Source organism: Carettochelys insculpta, chromosome 4 (assembly GCF_033958435.1).
Source record: "Carettochelys insculpta isolate YL-2023 chromosome 4, ASM3395843v1, whole genome shotgun sequence".
In the NCBI taxonomy this organism is placed as follows: domain Eukaryota; kingdom Metazoa; phylum Chordata; order Testudines; family Carettochelyidae; genus Carettochelys; species Carettochelys insculpta.
Window position 1 is genome coordinate 78,561,789 of NC_134140.1, and position 20,836 is coordinate 78,582,624.

At 45.6% G+C, this 20,836-nt stretch overlaps 1 protein-coding gene across 1 annotated transcript in view; it reads right to left on the bottom strand.

The window, feature by feature from the left end:
• GLRB (glycine receptor beta) overlaps window positions 1–20,836 on the bottom strand; it is an 88,226-nt gene that overhangs the window by 47,906 nt on the left and 19,484 nt on the right. The window contains exons 4-5 of the mRNA XM_074991883.1: window positions 3,706–3,935; window positions 1,463–1,545 (exon numbers count right to left, since the gene is read on the bottom strand). Of these exons, the coding sequence (XP_074847984.1) occupies window positions 1,463–1,545; window positions 3,706–3,935 (313 nt within the window). The remainder of the gene's footprint in view (window positions 1–1,462; window positions 1,546–3,705; window positions 3,936–20,836) is intronic.

A 20,836-nucleotide genomic window follows, 5' to 3' on the forward strand; every position in this document is an offset into this window, starting at 1 on the left:
CTCGGCAGATGGGTCTGCTGGCAGGAAAGAAGCCCATGTAGACATGCCTGTGCTGGCTAAGCCCTCCTCTGTTGCCAGAGGCAAAAAGTCAGGCATATGGGACTGGTGACAGAGGTGGGGTTAGCCAGTAGAGGCACATCTACACGGCCTCTTTCTTGCTGGCAGATTCTTCTGCCGAGAGCGAAATCTTGCAAGGCTATGCTAATTAGGCATGTGAGTATGCAAATTGAAAGTCATTTACAATTTCCAGAAATCTGCTTAGTATAACTCTGCCAGCAGCAGAGCTAACGACCTGGCCCATGTGGACGTGGCCTGTAGTAACTGAAACCCAGGTAGTTATGCCATGAGCTAACTTCTTACTATTGCAAGTTGAATAAAAGGGTCAAACACTTAAATCACACTATCAGCTCACGGGAGAAGGTTATAATCAATTCACCACTCTGAATATAGCATGGCTGGTATAAAAGGAAAGGTCATACTAAAGTGAAGAAAACTATTCATGAATATCTTCCTTAAATAAATACAGTATCAGTAATGCTGATAATGAACCTCACATTGAAGTTCTTTTCAGGAAAATGTCTCCTGATATCAAGGGTTTGGGGGAATCAAAGGATTCTATCACTGAACACAGTATTAATTAAACCTACAAAACCTAATTCAAACTGAATGTAAGCAGATGCAGACCTATCTAATTCTGCAGATTTACACTCAATAATACAAGGGCTAATTTATCCCAAAATATTCTGCAGAGGAAATGCTTGTCATCTATGTTTAAAGTGTCTGAATGAACCACTAACTCATTTTTCCAAGTGATATTTATATCCTGATTTTACCTCATGCATGTTAAATGTCTCCAAAAATGCTAAACAGCATCATTATGTGTTTGTTAGAAGAAAACGAAAAATAGAACAAATAGACTGGGTCTGCACTTGCCCCCAGCTTTGAAGGGGGCATGGTAATCAGGGTGACGGGAGATTACTAATGAAGTGCTGCTATGAATACGCAGCACTTCATTCGGCTATTTCTCCCCCACGGCAACTTCAAAGTGTCAAACTTCAACGCGTCGGCATGCATGTAACTGTGGGCACTTCAAAGAGCCGTTACTCCTCAAAATTTTGGGCTACACGCATGGTGGTACTTCGAAGTCTGACATTTCGAAATTGCCATGGGGGAGAATTAGCCTAAGGAACTGCTGCATATTCACCGCAGTTCTTCATTAGTAATCTCCCATCACCCTGATTGCCACATCCCCTTCGAAGTTGGGGGCAAGTGTAGACAAGCCCACAGTGTTATAAAAATTGGATTTTTGTAGGGAACATTTAAATTTGTAGTTATCATATAACGTTAATTTTAAAATTCATTAAGGATCATTTAGACTAAACAACATATATCATATATTTTTGTTTAATTTTCAGGCTTGCCTAGAAGGTAACTATTTTTATGCATAGACTGATTTACATACAGCTCTCCAGTTGCATCTTGCAACGCTGCGTATCCATAGGAAACAAGGTCAAGTCCAAAGGGCATGATAAAGTAACAGACAATCTGAAAATGAAAAAATAATCTGAGACACAATTTGAACTGTTCTGCAAATTCGCATAAATTGGGGGGAGGCTTTTATCTGGAGGAACACAAGTTCTGCAGCAACGAAGGCACCAGGAGCACCTGGAGCTCCTTTTGAAAAGTAAGTCCTGGAGTTGAGGAAGGCAGTTGGGGAGGGTTAAGCCTGGCTGTGGGTTGGGGCTATGGGCGGGGGGGCAGCGGGATTAAGCCTGGGGAGGGTTAGGGCTGGAGGTGAGATGAGGGGTGGAGTTAAGCCAGAGACGTGCAGCCATGCAGGGGGTTGGCCTGGGGGAGGGGGTGGGTTGAGCCGCAGCTGCCTGGGTCCAGGAGGGTTGAGCCGGGGCCATGTGGGGCCACAAGGCTTGGCCACACGGGCACGGGGGGTTGAGCCAGGGCTGCACAAGGCCCCAGTGGTATGAAAAAGTGAGATTTTGAGTTGCGCTTAACTCACGTTAATGCAAATTTAGCGCAACTTGAAATTGCGCATGTCAGGGGTTTACTATACGTACACACGTGTGTGTAGCTTTAAATTTTCTAAAAGTAAAAACATAACAGGAACACAGAGTGTAGAGCCTCAATAATTTTCTGTTGTTGCTGACAGGCTGGTTCCAAAACAATGGGGAATTGAACAAGCATCATTCCAGCTTTATTTGTGTATTTTGTCAGCTCAATTCTGCATGGTTTAAAAATAGTGCAATAAGGTTTTAATGTATAAACTTTTATAGGAAAAATGCTCATCCGGTTAGGCAGTGTCTTTGACTGGTTCAGATGGTGGGGGAGAGGGAGCTCAGTGATAGCAGATGGCGCAACATTACAGCATGGGGAGGGCGCTGCTATCTTTTCATTCACTGCCCCCACCAGGCTCTGGAGGACAAAAGGCAGGATCATGTCCTGTCTGCTCCTGTTGCCACTGAACAGCAGTAGGCATTTAGGATAAGCCACCTGACTGGCTCCCACCTGCTGGGCTGAGGGAGGGTTTTTTCTGCTTATTCTTGGCAAGTAGCCACTCTAGGCGCTTTTCCAGTCTCACCATTTGTGTACAGAGCTGTATCTCACAATGCCAGGGAGAAGGATAACTGCCAAATTTCATTTGGGGTCTGGACAGGATTTTTGTGTTCCCATATGACAAGACAGGATTTTCTCACCTTCCATCCAGCACCTAGAAGGTCCACTTTGGGAATTTAAATTACTTTCACTGCAAACTTGGGGGCTAATGTGGGCTGATGTGTTATCTCTCTAGTCAGTGGGCTGGTGGGAATGGGCCTCATGCACACCTTTCTTGTTGGTGATGGGATTGCCTCCAGGTTCCATGAAGCATATGGGTTGCCTCATCTCAACTGCCTTTTGCATTGGGGAGAGGAATGAGCAGGTAACTCCAACTTTCTGCCAAGTCAGAAGGTATAGAGGGGGCATTGGTCCCATATCCACACTCCAGTGTGTAGAACCCACACCCATGGACACCCAGGTGAAATCCACACTCATATAGCCCTGACAGGTAATTTAGGGGGGTGGTTCCCCATTGGGCAATAGTTTTAATAAGGTTACTAGCTTCTGTATATAACTATACTTTGGCAGATTGTTTCTGTTGTGTGTCTTTTAGTCATTAACTCAATCCTCAATAAAAAACAAGTAACTGTATTTGTAACATAGTCTCCTAATTAAAAAAAATGAATCCATTGAAACACTTATATCCAGTACAACATTGAACCTAGTCAGCATTTTCCTACAACATCACAGACCACAGGTCTTCTTATTTTCTGCCTCAGGCTGCAGCGATTACTAGCAGTTATAAATCAAATTCTTATTAACTTAGGGGAATATGTAATGTGGTCTGAAAATTGTATCACTTACTCTGAAAGACCTTAATTGGTACCATTTTCATTATGTTTCAGAATCCTTCATACTAGCCAAGATATCAATCAATATTCTTTAGACTCTGTAGTTTTATGAGAATTTATTCAAATTTATTTATGTGTATTTTATTTAATATCAATATCAGCTGAAAGTACTATCAGTGTTTATCTTTGTAAATTATACTTATTACTAAGCTCCAAAGAGATGTGTATATCCTAATAATTTGTTGAAGAAGATTATTCAAACAAAACCAACAGTAAATATTTACAATTAAAAATAACTCAATACCTCATGCTGACTAGAACATCTCCATCCCGAAATATAAATAGAAGAATATTTTCTTGGGTGACATCATGGAAATTGGCATTCTTTTCATTTGCAAAGAACAAATCTGGCTTCCACAGGCATTTAAACATTGTGGGGTCCACCGTCAGCGTATCTGAACCCCTCCAGTCATTAGGTAATTTAAGTCTGGGGTCATTCCACTTCTGTCTTAAGAAGATGTTAACTCTGTAATCCTGATGAGAAGAATTTATGTATATATTAGTCTAGCCAGAAAACAACAAAACAGATACAAACAAACAAAAACTATGCAGGTTCCAAAATGAAGAAAGATTTATTTAAAATTGGTGGTTTTCCTATAATGGATACAACTGATCATTCTTCAGCATATTATGCTGACACAATTTTCTTAATTGTTAAAAGAAGTAGGTCAAAGACAAATAAAACAGGGTAACATTGATGCTTTCTCTATATTAACCTCGTTAACTTAAAAGAATGTGGGCCAAATTCTCCCTCACATCTGTGCAGTCACAATGACAGCAGTTCTGCTACCTGTGTATAAATGAAGATAGAGTATGGTCTTATAGTTCTACAATACGTATCTATTTCAGGCAGCAAACTAGCAGGCAGGGCCAATATGAATTTCCTATTTACATCAATCCTCTGACCTAGTAAGTTTAAATTTACAGCACATGCTTCAGGTGATTAGATGGTATATTAACAATGTTAACAATGTGGCATTATGTCATAAAAATAGAAACAGAGCAGAGAAGTAGTGCTAAGAAACCCCAGAATAAAGAAACAAACCAAAGAAACATGAAACAGTGGTCTGAATTATGGTGTCAGTCCACTGCTATACCGGAATGTGTCATTGTTATGACCCTAGAGTAACTCAGAACAGCGTCAGGGCGTGAAATAACCCCTTTCCAGCCAAAGTTAGCTGTAGATCATTCATTCCACCATGAACATCACAGAACCTCAGGGAGATGGCACAGGCACAATTAAAAATAGAATTTGGCACAGACAGACTGATATTGTAAACCTTACTCAGGCAAAAATCTTCCAGAATTCAGCAAGAATTTTGCTGGAATATGTATGATGGTAGAATGAGGCCCAGAGAGAGCCACATTTTACCTTTGGGAAATGAAGCAGCTTGTATCCAAGGGCAGAATGGTAGTCACGTAAATTTCATCCTCAGTTAAAACTGCGTGCATACCTGGGAACAATCTTACCCAGAATGTCAAGCAGGATTTTCACTCTTAGCACCTGTTTATTAAGGCTGAGTTTACATGGAGCTCTGCTCAGCACTGCTGCTGACAGAGCTATGCAAAGTGAGCTTCTCGGGACTGCATATGGCTGCTTATTTGCATACTCCTGAAGCTTATTACCATAGCCACGCGAGAGTTCCGTGCTGGCAAAAGTGGGTGCCGGCACTTCAGAGGCCATGTGGATATGCCTCTGCCAGCTGAACCCCCCTCCTTTGCCAGTCCCTTATGCCTGAAACATTTATGACGTAATTGAATTGTAAAAAACAGAAAAATTATCAAAACTGTAAAATGCAATATCATTAATATGAATTAAATCAATAACATAATAATTAATATTAATATACAACAGACTAACTTACTTTTTGGAAGTTGTAATTAATATTAGAGATGCTTTTTGATTGTCTATTCTTGTGGCAAATCATGTATGGACCTGATTTTCATTTACTTTAAAGCCCACATTATATCACTCTAGGGCTACGTCTACACGTGCACCCAACTTCGAAATAGCTTATTTCGATGTTGCGACATCGAAATAGGCTATTTCGATGAATAACGTCTACACGTCCTCCAGGGCCGGCAACGTCGATGTTCAACTTCGACGTTGCTCAGCCCAACATCGAAATAGGCACAACGAGGGAACGTCTACACGGCAAAGTAGCACACATCGAAATAAGGGAGCCAGGCACAGCTGCAGACAGGGTCACGGGGCGGACTCAACAGCAAGCCGCTCCCTTAAAGGGCCCCTCCCAGACACACTTTCATTAAACAGTGCAAGATACACAGAGCCAACAACTAGTTGCAGACCCTGTATATGCAGCACGGACCCCCAGCTGCAGCAGCAGCAGCCAGAAGCCCTGGGCTAAGGGCTGCTGCCCACGGTGACCACAGAGCCCCGCAAGGGCTGGAGAGAGAGTATCTCTCAACCCCCCAGCTGATGGCCGCCATGGAGGACCCCGCTATTTCGATGTTGCGGGACGCGGATCGTCTGCACGTCCCTACTTCGATGTTGAACGTCGAAGTAGGGCGCTATTCCCATCCGCTCATGGGGTTAGCGACTTCGACGTCTCGCCGCCTAACGTCGATTTCAACTTCGAAATAGCGCCCAACACGTGTAGACGTGACGGGCGCTATTTCGAAGTTACTGCCGCTACTTCGAAGTAGCGTGCACGTGTAGACGCAGCCTAGGGCTACGTCTACACTAGCTAAAAATTTTGAAATGGCCATGCGAATGGCCATTTCAAAGTTTACTAATGAAGCGCTGAAATGCATATTCAGCACTTCATTAGTGTGCGGGCGGCCACAGCACTTGGAAATTGACACGGCTCGCCGCCACGCAGCTCATCCAGACGGGGCTCCCTTTCGAAAGGACCCCGCCTACTTCGAAGTCCCCTTATTCCCATGACCCATGACTTTAATGGGTCAACAATACAACACCCATGGCCACCTAGGTCAGCAGACTCACAGAGCTTCATCTACAGAGGGCTATAAAACTGCAGTGTGGACATTTGGGCTCTGGCTATGTTGCCCTCTACTCTCCTAGCAGCACGGCAGGGCCCACAGGCCAGCTGCAGTTGCTTTACTGTGGTATAGATACATCTATAATGTCAATAGGATTATTCACAATTCAGAAACTGAAACATGCATCAGCCACTGCAGTATCAGAGCTGAACAGTTACATACACAGAAGACAGGCTGTACTGTCAAAATCAGAGTTATGAATATTAGAAGAGTTGTTTTCCGCAAGATCATAACTCATTTCTTATAGGCCCCAAAGAAGCAATAAATTCTTAGAAGGGGGTTTAAGGGAGTTTACTGTTCCCATTCAAGTCAATGAAAAAGCTCCCATTAACTTTAATGGGTCAAGATCAAAACCTAATGAGTAAATAGGATTCGCCACCCCTTTTCAATGAAAAGTGTTCAAAACACATGGATGTGAGAGACCAGACCCAATATAAGCCCTGATATAGTGTTTTTATTTTAGTACAGTATGAATTACCATCTGGCAGCATTTCTATTATAAATATATTTTAGAAGGAGTTCATAACCAGTCGTCATTAATTAGGGTGAAATTTAACTCAGATACTCATAATAAATTTAGGTGATGAAAATGGTAGGTAAGCAAAGGGGCGGCTCAAGACATATTTTGCTGTCTTCAATCATCTTTAAGATAGGGTAGGATAAAGATCTTGTATATTTTTGCTGTTTCCACTATTAATGTGTTATTAATTATATTATTTTATTTAGCCTGCTATTCCTGGTAATGGAAAAGAATTATGCTGCCCACCAGCATTACAGCTGGAATTGTCAAAACAATTTCACTGACATGTTCTCCATTTTTTTCTTCTGATTTTGTACTCCTATGAAACTTAAACAAGAGGAGTGTTTTTGCCGTCCATCTGAGAGAGGACCCACTTTTATGAAATATCTGAAATGTAACATGATGAAGAGTGATGTGATGGGGTCAGGCATATGTCCACTCTTCATCATGTTACATGCTATTCTGTAGCAAGTGATGAAGATAGCCAATTGTGCTTTCCTTGCTAGAGAATAGCATCTACCAGATTCTAGGAAAGTTTGGGATTTTTTATGCTACCTGCAATGCTAATTAGAAAAGAAAGTCAATACTTTTATTTCTAACATAAATAAAAATAAAGAAATAAACAGAAGAAGCAGAATTAAGCTTTCCCCGAAGCATGTGAAAATTAAAAAAAAAATCCCTTTCATTCAAGGTCTGAATGGGGGGAACAGAAGACGATGGTTGCAAAGGTTGCTCCCCACTCTGACACTCGGAGAGCAGAAAGTGGGGGGGGGCACAAGAACCTTTAAAATACCTTGCCTCCGTAGGCTTTGCTTAATAAAACAGCTCCCCATGGTCTCAGATTCCCTGCTACCACCACCACCCCAAATGAAAAAGATCCCCTTAAAACCCAGGAAGACACACTTGGATATTTCCCTGTTGGGTAACCCCTCAAGCGTCACCCTTTCCTTAGGAGATTGCTTGGAAATAAAGAGTTATAATCTCATAGCTGACCCTTTGGTCTAGGCATAAAAAAAAAACAAAAAAACCCACAGACACTCCTCTAGGACAGAGGAATCAAACCATTGCCTTAAAATTGTTTATTCGCGAAACAAAAGATGGAAAAATACTAAGAAAATAAATAAGCATACTTGGCTGTTGGATATAAGAACTTCAAAATATTCTAGTTTGAGCACAGAGAATTACTTCCCTGGGATTCAGATTAGAAGTTACAGAGTTCTGGGGAAAACATCATCAGCCTGCCAGGCAAGTTCCATACCAAATCCAAAATAAAATAACCTGATCATGTCTAACTAAATATTTCCTTTCTACTTGTATATATATATATATGCTGATTATGAGATGGAAAGGATATTTACTGGATTTATTTATCCTGCTTAAGACCAATAGTTTTGTCTGTCTTCTCTGCATCAGCCACACAAAGATCTCTCAGACTGCAATTGTTTTCAATTAAAAAAAATGTTTCTTTCTCCCACTGGCTTACCTGTCTCTCCCCCTCAGACACCTCTCTCCTCCTCCCCCAGGTTTAACCCTTCACAGGCATTCATTCATGACAGAGGACATCCATTGACTTCAATGGGGCCTGTTTTTCAGCCCTAATTAGAGATCAGAAATTGTAGGTACAAATATATAACAGATTCCAAACATTCTTTTGGGTCACTAGAAGAAAACTCAGGGCTTCACCTAGCAGCTAGAATGTAGGCTGCCAAACCGGGGGGTGCAAACTCCTGGGGGGGTCATGAAGAAATTCCAGGGGAGGAGCACAAGTCGACCCAGCCCCCCAGTCAATCCCTCTCACCCCAAGAAAGAGAATGTGCTGATGTTTCCTCCTGCAAAAATGGAGGTAGCACCAGCTTCCTGAGGCGCGAGAGGGAAGTCTCGCAGGGACGGCACACCACAGCCAGCATCTCAGGAATTGTGTGTGCTACTTCCCCTCCCCAAACAGCCAGCGCATTTCCTGAAAAGCCAGATCTGTTGCCCACCAGTGACTTCCTTCTGCCTGCTGCCTTCCTGTATGTGGGGGTGTGAGAAGAGTGGGAATCCTAACTCTGCACCATCTCCAACGGCTCAGGCAGCACTGGCTTGCCATGAGGATGAGCAGCAGGGTACGCACTGCCTGAGCAGTTGGAGCTGGCACAGACCCAGGACTCACACTTACCCCAATACCTCCTGCACAGGAAGAGAGCAGGCAACAGACCCAGCTTTTCAGGAAACGTGCCAGCTGTTTGGGGAGGAGAAGCAACTTACACGCTTCCAGAGACACCAGCGCTGGTGTGCAGCTGTGGGACCCCAGGTACCAACTACGCTGTCCCCTCCCCTCACCCAGACTCCCACAAATATATTTTCACCCCATAATTAAAGATAGTGCTGAAATGTTTGTGTTGGACATATTTTATTTAAAAATGAAGCCTGGCCAACAAGCCTCCAATCGGGCCCAAGCCCTCATCTGGCCACAGCATCATAACACCCCTGCATCCCCACACACACCTCAGTCCTGAGCCTATCTTACACCGGAACCCCCTGTCCTGAGCCTCTCACACCCCCAGTCTTCTGCCACAACCTACTGCACAATCCACACACTGCAGATCTGTGTCCTGCATCCATCACACTCCCAACCCCGCTGCCCTGAGCCCCTCATCACCCCAACCTGAACTCCTGCACCCTCACATCCACAAACCTGTGGTTTGCTCAGCACCCCAACACTTCACCTGACCCCAACACTCCTCAGACTGGAGCCCCCTCCCTGAGCCAGCAGCCCCATCTCCACCTCTTCCTCCACCCAAATTCCCTGCCAGAGCCCGCACCTTTCACCCATTCCCATACCCAAATCCCTCATTCCCACCTCAGAGCCTGTACTGCCTGTCTCAACCAAGTGAGAGTGAGTAAAGGCTGGAGACAGCAAATGTTGACGAGGAGGGGAACGGAGATGGAGGGGCCTTAAGAAAGGGGTGGGGTCTTCGGGCTTGCCTTGACATTTAAAAAGTGATCTTGAGTGTAAAAAGATTGGAAACCATTGCCATAAAAATGTTCGGGATGGTTCTATAATGGGTGTAGGTAGACACACTTGTGCAGTCACTGGTCGGGGATTAGGGATAAGGCAGCACATGTCCCTACGTATCTGTAGTAGGAAATAAACATTCGCAATAACTTATCAAAGTAACTTACATCCATTAAATTTATTCTAATCAGGAAAATTATTTTTATAGTTTTTTAATAAATATATTATGGCTGTGATTAAGAAGAGGAAGTACAATGAAGACTACATTAAGAATGAAAAGCAGTCAAGTAGCACTTTAAAGACTAGCAAAATGGTTTATTAGGTGAGCTTTTATATTCAAATTCGGAACATTAACACATGGTTTAAATCGCGATGGGAACTTTCTGAGTCACTATAGGGGCTTGTCTGCATACTTGGCTCAATCTAATTCTTGACCTTCCCCCCCAGCCCTCCACTCTCTGATTTGCTCACCTTGATTATCTTTTTCTGATTTGTCCTCCTTGCTTACTGTTTTTGGTTCTCTGTGTCTTAAATATTGAGTCTGTTCTGGTCTGGCTATGGTCTGAAGAAGTGGGTCTGTCCCACGAAAGCTCATCTAATAAACCATTTTGCTAGTCTTTAAAGTGCTACTTGACTGCTTTTTGTTTTGATAGTGTATAGACAAGCACGGCTTCCTCTCTGTTACTATTCTACATTAAGAACGGCTTCACTGTCATGGAAAAAAATGGGGTCTATCATCTTCAGTGCATAGCACGCCACACAGTTCTAAGCAATGATACCCTGAGACCTAGTTGTCTTGAGTGACACTTGACGAAGAACCACAGCGCTTTGACAGACAAACCAAAAGAGTTTTTTGCTTTTAAACTTCTCCTTTTTTCATAATTCAGTGCAACAATGACACTGATGGGCCGTGTCTACACGTGCCCCAAACTTCGAAATGACCATGCAAATGCCATTTCGAAGTTTACTAATGAAGCGCTGAAATGCATATTCAGCGCTTCATTAGCATGTGGGCGGTAGCGGCGCTTCGAAATTGACGCGCCTTGCCGCCGCGCGGTGCATCCAGACGGGGCTCCTTTTCGAAAGGACGCCACCTTCTTCGAAGTCCCCTTATTCCCATGAGCTCATGGAGCTCATGGAGCTCATGAGCTCATATTCAGATATGCATTTCAGCGCTTCATTAGTAAACTTCGAAATGGCCATTTGCATGGCCATTTCGAAGTTTGGGGCACGTGTAGACGTAGCCATGCAGGTCAATACTGTCAGTTGTTTGTCTATGTTCCATTCATTAACAATGGAACTGTGAAAGAAGAAGTGCTTTTTCCAAGCAATTGACGCCCACATCAGAGGCTCCTGACATTGTGAAAATGGTTTCCAACTGGTTGGTGTATGCACAAATGGTGCTCCAGTGATGCTTGGCTCTCGCTCTGGATTTCTGATACTGGTGAAACAAAAATTCAGCCATAACTGCAACTCACTGTATCATGCACAGACAAGCATTTGCTGCTAAAACCCTTCCAGATGACCTACATGACTGGTTGAATTTGGCCATCAAAGATGTCAATTTTGTCAAGAAAAGAGCTTTAAATACAAGACGTTTTGCAGCTATTTGGGAGCAGATCATAAAATTCTTTTGTTTCACACAGAGGTACAATGGCTTTCCAAAGGGAACATGCTTTTGAGATTATTTGAACTGAATGACAAAGCGGAAATTTTCCTCAAGCAAGAGAAAAAAGTACAGCTATGTCATGTGTTTATGGAACAAACGTTTCAGCTTTCACTGGTGGACCTCATGGACATTTTTGAATCTTTGAACAACCTCAATTGAAGCTGCAAGGAAGCAACACTACAAACATTATAGCACCTCACAATGCCATCAAAGCATTTACAGAAAAAATCCCGCTTTGGAAAGGTCAAACACAAGGTGAGATACCTAACTTTTCGTTTTTTCTGACATTTTCATCACTAGCTGAAAATACAGATTTTCAAGATCTTTGTAAAGAGGATATGAAGAACAAAACTATCTTTCATCATGACTGCCTTGTTGACAAATTCATCTGCTATTTTCTGCCAGACAAATTTTCTGGCAACCCCATTCATTAATTAGTACTCAATCCATTGAATGTTCATGTAAATTCATTGCCAAAAGTATTGCAAGAACAAGCACTCGAAATAAAATATGATTCAAGTGCAAAAAATAATTTCAAAAACTCAAGTTTAGAGGAATTTTGAGTATTTCCCAATGTACTCAAAAGACAGAGAAGTGCTATGTATTATTCTTTTGTTTTTGTCAACCTAACTCTGAGAAAAAAGCTTTTCAAGTTTAGTCACCTTAAAAATGAAACAAAGAAATTGACTTGATGTCAAAACCAATTTGCGTTGTGCACTTTCATCTTTCAAACCTAGGATTTCCCAGCTTGTGAAGAAAATGCAGCATCATCCTTCACATTAAATTCATTTTGCTTCTGCTATTTCTGACATTGAAATATATTTTTATTAAATTTTTGAGCCAAGAAAAACTATTTGTGCTTATTTTTAATTATAAATAAATTTTAATACAAAGTTTTTGTGTTTATTTTAAATTTTAAATTACTAATTGAATTTTTTGTTAAAAGGGGGGTTGGATGATGGGGAGGAAGAGGTAGGAGTGCGTGAGGGTTTCTCAAATATCAAAGGAGGCATGATACAAAAAAGTTTGGGAACCACTCAGCTAGAATGTATTTGTTTGGATAGCGGGGCTGAGCTGGGCCTACTGTACTCTTCTTCTCTTGCCATTCAAGGAGTCCTCTTCTGGAGCCTTTGAGAGTACACTGGAGTTGACTCCCTACTGAATGAAAAGAGAAGTTACTCACCGTAGTAATGGTGGTTCTTCAAGATGTGTCCCCGTGGGTGCTCCACAATAGGTGTCGGGCTCGCCCGGCACCGCAGATCGGAATTCTTCCAGCAGTTTCTCCTGGATCGCGCATGCGCCAGCGCGCGCCGCTCCCTTGCGCATCTCCAGCCACGTGCGCGATCCGGTCCCCGCCAGTTCCTTGACCAACCGCCTCGGATGCTTCTGAAAAACACTAAACAGAGATCCGAAGTGGGGAGGATGGGCGGGTGGTGGAGCACCCACGGGGACACATCTCGAAGAACCACCGTTACTACGGTGAGTAACTTCTCTTTCTTCTATGAGTGTCCCTGTGGGTGCTCCACAATAGGTGACTACCCAGCAGTAACCCAAGTAAGGAGGTGGGTAATCAGTTTATGTGCAGCTTGCCCCCGAAAGGACTGCTGTCGACAGACAGGTGTCCTCTTGGTATACCCGATGTAGTGCATAATGTTTGGCGAAGGTGTCATAGGATGACCAGGTCGCCGCTCTACAGATGTCCTTTAACGCAATGCCCTTTTAGAAGGCTGTTGATGCCGCCACCGCCCTGGTGGAGTGAGCCCTAGGCGGGGCCAGCAAAGGAGTCTTTCGAAGTTCGTAGCACATTTTTATACAGGACACAATGTGCTTTGAGATTCTCTGTGAAGAGAGACCCTCTCCTTTTGACCTGGGAGCGAGAGAGACTAGAAGTCTGTCTGTTTTCCGGAAGGACTTAGTTCTGTCTATGTAGAAGGCCAATGCCCTCCTCACGTCCAGGAGGTGTAGGCGTGCCTCCTTGCTGCAGCTGTGAGGCTTCGGGTAAAACGAGGGTAAAACTATTGGTTCGTTAAGGTGGAACTCTGAAGAAACTTTCGGAACAAAGGCTGGGTGCAGCCGTAAAGTTACCGCCTCCTTTGAGAATACTGTGCAGGGCGGCGTTGCCATAACTGCTGCGAGCTCACTTACCCTGCAAGCTGACGTAATTGCAAGGAGGAAGGTTGTTTTTATCATAAGGAGACATAGGGGAACTGTGGCTAAGGGTTCAAACGGTGGGCCCGTTAGCGTGCTGAGCACCAGGTCCAAGTTCCACGATGGTGGAAGCGGTTTCCGAGGGGGGTACAGGTTTACCAGCCCCTTCAGGAACCTGGTAACAACAGGATGGGCAAATACTGTGGGACCCTCCTCTGCATGCCGAAAAGCAGATATAGCGGCGAGGTGGACTTTTAGGAAGGATAGGGAAAGCCCGCCCCTCTTGAGGTCCAATAAATATTCTAGTATTACAGGTATAGGAACGTCAAGGGGAGCTAACTGCTTGGCGGAACACCAGGCAGTGAATCGAGTCCATTTCTGCTTGTAGGTTTTCCTGGTGGAGGTCCTTCGGCTACTTTCCAGGACTTGTACTCCCTCCGTATATGTGCTTTCTAGGGAGCTGAGCCATGCATTAGCCATGCTTGTAGGCACAGACCTTGAGGGTGTGGGTGCACTATGGACCCCTGGGCCTGCGTGAGTAGGTCCGGTGTTACCAGAAGGGGGAGTAGTGGGCGGTCCGACATGCGTAGAAGCAAGGGGAACCATTGCTGTCGATCCCACGTTGGGACTACTAGAATCATGCGGGCTCTCTCCCTTCCGGCTTTCTGCAAGACCTTGTGGATGAGCACTGTGGGAGGAAACGCGTAAAGTAGGGGGCCCTTCCATAAAATTGCGAATGCGTCCCCCAGGGACCCCCACCCCAATCCTGCCCTGGAGCAGTACTGGGGGCACTTCTTGTTGTGCTGAGTGGCAAACAGGTTGATCTGGGGAAACCCCCATATGTGAAAGATCGGTCGTAGCAGATCGGAGCAGATCTGCCATTTGTGCGTGAGTGCGAAGCACCTGCTCAGCTGGTCTGCTTTCACGTTGTGAGCACCCAGCAAATACAAGGCTTTCAACGTTATATTGTTGGCGATGCACCAGTTCCACAGCCGGACTGCTTCCGCACATAGGGCACGGGATTGGGCTGCCCCTTGTCGATTTATATAAAACATAGTGGAGGTATTGTCTGTATTGATCCCGACTACTTTGCCCTGTATGTGGTCTCAAAAATGTTTGCAGGCATTGAACACTGCTCTGAGCTCCAGTATATTTATGTGCAGTGACTGTTCCGCAGGGGACCATAGTCCTTGCGTCATCTTGTCGCCGATGTGTGCTCCCCATCCTATGTGGGAAGCGTCGGTAGTAAGAAAAATAGAGATTTGTGGTTGGTGAAAATGTACCCCTGTTAGCAGGTTCTTGGGGTTTACCCACCACTGCAGGGATCTGCGCACCTCTGTCATGGGCAATACCACCCTGCGGACAGTGTGGGATGCCGGTTTGTAGACGCTCGCCAGCCAATGTTGTAGGCTGAGCATGTGCAATCTGGCATTGTGCACCACAAACGTAGCCGCCGCCATGTGGCCCAGCAGCTGCAAGCACGTTAAGACCGGCACCATGGGGCTGTATGTAATGACTTGCACCAGCAAACTGATGGCGCGAAAGCGGGCGTCAGGGAGATACACCTTTGCTGTAATAGAGTTTATACGTGCCCCTATAAACTCTACGTCTTGTGTGGGGTCGGTCTTTGACTTCACGAGGTTGATGACTAGGCCCAGTGAAGAAAATGTGTCTGCTGTTACGCGTATCATGCGTAGGACCTCTGCCTTCGAGGCCCCTTTCAATAGGAAGTTATCCAGGTATGGGAATATAAATACCCCCTGTCTGTGCAGGTAGGCTGACACCACTGCCAGGGTTTTGGTAAAGACTCTGGGGGCCGAGGAGAGGCCGAACGGGAGAACCTTGTACTGGAAATGCTTCTTGCCGACCATAAAACGGAGGAAGCGCCTGTGTGCCGGGTGGATCGTTATATGAAAGTAAGCATCTTGTAAGTCGAGGGCTGCAAACCAATCTCCATCGTCCAGTGTCATGAGTATGGAGGCGACTGTGATCATCCGAAACCGTTGCTTGCGCAAGTAGCGGTTGAGGCCCCGAAGATCTAAGATGGGCCTCCAGCCTCCTGTTTTCTTCTCTGTGAGGAAGTAGCGTGAATAAAAGCCTTTCCCCTGCAATTGCTCCGGCACTCATTCCACTGCCCCTATGAACATAAGATGGTCCACCTCCTGTTTGAGTCTCGCCTCGTGGGAAGCGTCCCTGAGCTGGGGCTTGGGAGGAGGTTTCAGCGGTGGGAGCGACTGGAAGGGGATCGTGTAACCCGTGGCTATGATCTCCTGTACCCATTTGTCTGTGGTGATCTTTTGCCACTGGGAGTGAAACGGTCAGAGGCGATAATGGAACATGAGCTGGGAATGGCATTGCGCGATGGTGGTGATAGTGCAGCCCTCGACATGCCCGTCAAACATGTTGTCTTTGGGCCTGCCCTGAGGATGCACGGCTTTGTTGAGAACATCGCCTGGGAGTTTGGTACTGTTGCTGCTGTTGATGTCGCCCTTGGTCGTAGACCCATTGGTACTGAGCACGCTGTGGTTGGTACGGGTATCGTCTTTGCTGAGGGTAATACTTTTTCTTCCTATATGGAGGGGTATAAATACCCAGAGTTCTAAGCGTAGCTCTGGAGTCCTTACTGGAGTGGAGGACCGAGTCGGTTGAGTCTGCAAACAACTTCTGCGTGTCAAAGGGAAGATCCACAATCTTCGCCTGCAGATCCCTCGGGATACCCAATGTCTGGAGCCAGGATTCTCTACGCATGACCACTGCTGTAGCTGCTGAGCGTGCCGCCGTGTCCGCCACGTCCAGGGCGATCTGGACTCCCGTCCTCGAAGCTGCGTAGCCCTCTTGCACAATTGCCTTTAGCACCGGCTTCTTATCTTCCGGAAGCGAATCCATGAGAGAAGTAAGCCTGGAGTAATTATCAAAATTATGGTTCGCTAGATGTGCTGCATAGTTTGCCATTCTCAATAGCAGGGTGGAGGAGGAATATACCTTCCTGCCAAACAGCTCTAGCTTCTTGGAATCTTTGTATGAACCCCCCCGATTTGTACTGAGAAGTCTTTGATCTCTGCTGAGACGATTCCACCACCAATGAGTTTGGTTGTGGGTGACTAAAAAGGAACTCCATGCCCTTCGCTGGGACGAAGTACTTCTAATCCACTCTCTTGTTCATAGGCAGAGCGAAGGCCGGGGTCTGCCATATGGTAGTGGCTGACTCCATAATGGCTTTGTCGAGCGGGATAGCGATTTTGGATGAAGCCGGGGGTCTCAAATTTTTCAGGAGTTTGTGATGTTTCTCCTGCACTTCTGCCGTTTGGATGCCTTGCGTGAAAGCCACCCTTTTAAACAGCTCCTGAAACTGTTTGAGGTCGTCCGGGGGAGCAACATCCCCGGAGGCCATGGCCTCATCAGGGGAGGACGAGGAGGAACCACTAGGGTAAACCTCCCTCAAACTCTCAGGTTCCTGTGGCTGATGGTACACTCACTCGCTGGAGGATTGCGAAGGAAAGTCTTGGGGTTCTAAAATTAACTCTCCTTGAGACAGCTGTGTTTCCGTCCCCGGCCAGGAGTGTCCACGGGGGTATTGGACGGCCGGGGGGGGACCTGCCCCTAGGTGTAGGCCTGGGGTGTCTGTGTCCAGCATGATAAGAACGACCATGGCAGCACGGGCATGGGTCCGGGGATGGAGACCTGGACCACTCTCGGGGTGCGTACCCCCAATGTCTGGGAGAGCGAGATCTCCGCGATGATACCGGTAACGGTGAAGTTGGTTTGTGATAGTACTCCAAGGGATCCAATCCCAGAAAGGGTGAAGGTGGCCTAAGCCATGGTGACGTAGGTTGGAGGAACGGAGAAGGAGGCTCTGGATAGGCCGGTGGAGACCCAGATCTTCTGGGTGGCGTGTGCAGCATAAGGGGAGGGCTTGTTGATAGCAGCATTGCAGCCCTGTCCGGAGAAGGGCTGCAGTGCCGGGTTTTTGCTCTTTCCTTTACCCTCCCCTGCGGGGCTGGCACCGCCCCCTCCCGTGCCAGGGATCTCGGCCCCGCTGTCAGCGCCACGCTCGGCCCGCTCAGCTGCGGTGCCGCGCGGATAACGTCCTCTGGTGCCTGCAGACTCCGTGCCTGTTGGCCCTGCACCGCTGGCGCCGCAGGGGTCGGTGCCGCCGGTTCTGCTGCTTGCCTGGCCGCCGCTCTAGGCGCCACACATGCCGGCTGTTTGGTAATCGGAGGCTCAGCCTCTGCCACGTGCGCTGCTGCACTGCCGCTTGTGTGAGTATGCGGCTGGGGGCTGTGTGCTCCGCCCGTCCCGCTCGCTGAGACTGCCGGCAGGGATCGGGCTGGGGAGAGCTTCCTCCGTTTCTGCACCGAGGGGGTGAGGGAAGCCGCCTTCCTTTTGTGGACCCCAGAGGGCCCCTCTGGTTGAGGCCTCTCCAGCAAGTCGGGCTGGAGAGCCTTATCAAACAGGAGCATTTTCAGCCGCATTTCTCTGTCTTTCCTGGCCCTGGCTGTGAGCTTAGCACAGTGGGAACACTTCTGGGTAATGTGTGGTTCCCCCAGGCACCGAATGCATTCGCTATGCCATTGGAGGCCGGCATAGCTTCGCGGCAGGACTCACACTTTTTAAAGCCTGAAGAGGACATCGCGGTGAGTCTTTCTATTGTTAATAGGGCACTTAGCACTTAATTTGTGCCTGTTTACCCATCGCGGACACCGGCCTGCAGCGGCGGGAGGCCTACTGGCCTTCACGTCCACGCATCTTCTCCACTCCTCTCTCTCTTTTTATTATATATTTTTATTTTTTTTATTTTTATTTTTATAAGAAAGAAAAAAACAACAATTTACACGTAAAACTCTAGCTAATCTGACTCTGGCCGTAGCCTGAGCGGATTCCGTCTGCAGACGATGGCGGTTGAGAAGGAACTGGCAGGGACCGGATCTCGCACATGGCCGGGGACACGCAAGGGAGCGGCGCGCGCCGGCGCATGCGCAATCCAGGAGAAACTGCTGGAAGAATTCCGATCTGCAGCGCCGGGCGAGCCCGACACCTATTGTGGAGCACCCACGGGGACACTCGCAGAAGAAGAGAGAGTTTCTCCCATTCCAGACAACTGTTTCAGGCAATCTGCAGAATGAGGCAAACATCAGTGCGTTGGTTATACCCAGGACACTTTTAAAACTTTCCTTTGTAATCTTGAGGGCTAGACACTTCCTTTTAAATTGATGCAGAAAGAGATGTAATTAGACAGCCGCAGAGCAGGGGTCCTGAGCATGTGCCAATATCCTACCTATGCCTTAATCCAGCCCTGTCCTCACTCTTCTAACGGCTGTAAAGTTTGAGTACATCTACCTCTGCTGGGCCTGTGCCCTACTATTGAAGTTTCTTCCTGCCAGCTCACCCTCCTCACCTTGGGTCCCTCATTTCTCTATGCTAGATCAAGATAGCTTTTGCTTCCCTTTCTCCTTGTTGCCATCTCTGCCTCTTTGAATTATACTGTGATACAAGTTAGGAACTATAGGATGACCCAGATCACATTCATATATCCTTGGATGCCCAAATGACGGTCATGGTCTTTATTATGCTTCCATCCTCCCTGATCCAGTGCTGGTACCTAAGTGAAAACTAGTCTATTCCATTCTTCTCAGTGATTTTGCAGTTTGCAGATGGTCAAACTCAGGTGCCAATCCAGGTTAACTGTGCAGTGTAGGCATAACCTAAAAGAGATCTGAACCGGAAAATCCTTGATCACAGAATATTTACCCCTCCCTGCTAAGGGTTCTTCTTCAGGTTTCTCTTGGCTACCCACATTTCTTCATATCAGTTGGTTTTCACTTGATAGGTTTATGCAGAGTCTCCCTCTTGGCATTTAATATATATGCCCTGAATGTGTCCAGCACTGTTCCTTCTGTTTCTGGAGAAAGGGGCTGCTGATTAATTATTTCACAATCATCATAATGCTGTTTCAACCAATGCCGAGAATTGTTTTCAAAGATGTCTAATTTTCTGTCTAACATTTTGGTACCTCTCATAGCCATATGGTAGCACTGAAATTGTATTTTATTTGAAAATTCGCAGTGTTGTTCTGATGAGTATGTATAGATTTGATTTTCATTATACAGACAAAAAAAAGTTTCCCAGTTTTTCAAATATGGGTGTCTAACATCATGTCCTACCCATGCAAACACTTAAACACATAAGCAATCCCACTTCAGTCTTAGGACAACACTTTGGCATGTGGTTAATATTCAGGACATACAAAAGGTTCACTGACATGAAACGGATTTTTTTAGTTGTAGTATTTAATGTTATAGTCCATGCGCTTAATAGGAAAGTTTTTCTGAATAAGGGTGTGAAGTGAATGGACTAATTTTCAAAACAGCTGAGCTCCCAAAGGAACTTCTGGGCACTCAGCGCCTTTGAAAAAAATCAGATAACTAAGGCCTGGATCCAAAGTGCACTGAAGTCATTGGAAGACTGCCAGTGATTCAAAGAGCTTCGGAACAGATTTGTGTTTGGCTAGGTGTTCGAATGTGGATTGAGGGGACTAACTTTTGGCATATATTTAAGAATCATGGCTTAGACTAGTGGAATCATAGGTAATAAGCATACAGAATTTAATAATTTTAAAGAAATCAATTCCTGCTCAATGACTAAGCTGATGATAACTGAAAATAGTGGACCAAGTAGGTGGAGGAATCTAGTGGATTACCACAGGTATTTGTGTAAAATCCAATTTATTTAAATTAAACTTTCCTGAGTGATACAGAAGACAAAAAAAAATGAAATTCACAGATGGAATTGAAATCCTGCAGGAAACTGGGAGCAGTTTCAAACATCACTGAAGACAGAGATATAACACTGAGGATACTTAAAGGGATTTAAAAAGTGAGCAAAAACCCACAAATTAGTTTCATCTTGGAAAAAAAGCAAGATAATAAATATCTGGGTGAAAATTATCCAAAAATAGATATTTAGTTGGAGGGAAAAACTTGGAAAGCAATAATGCAGAAAGCATGGGCGTCAAATCA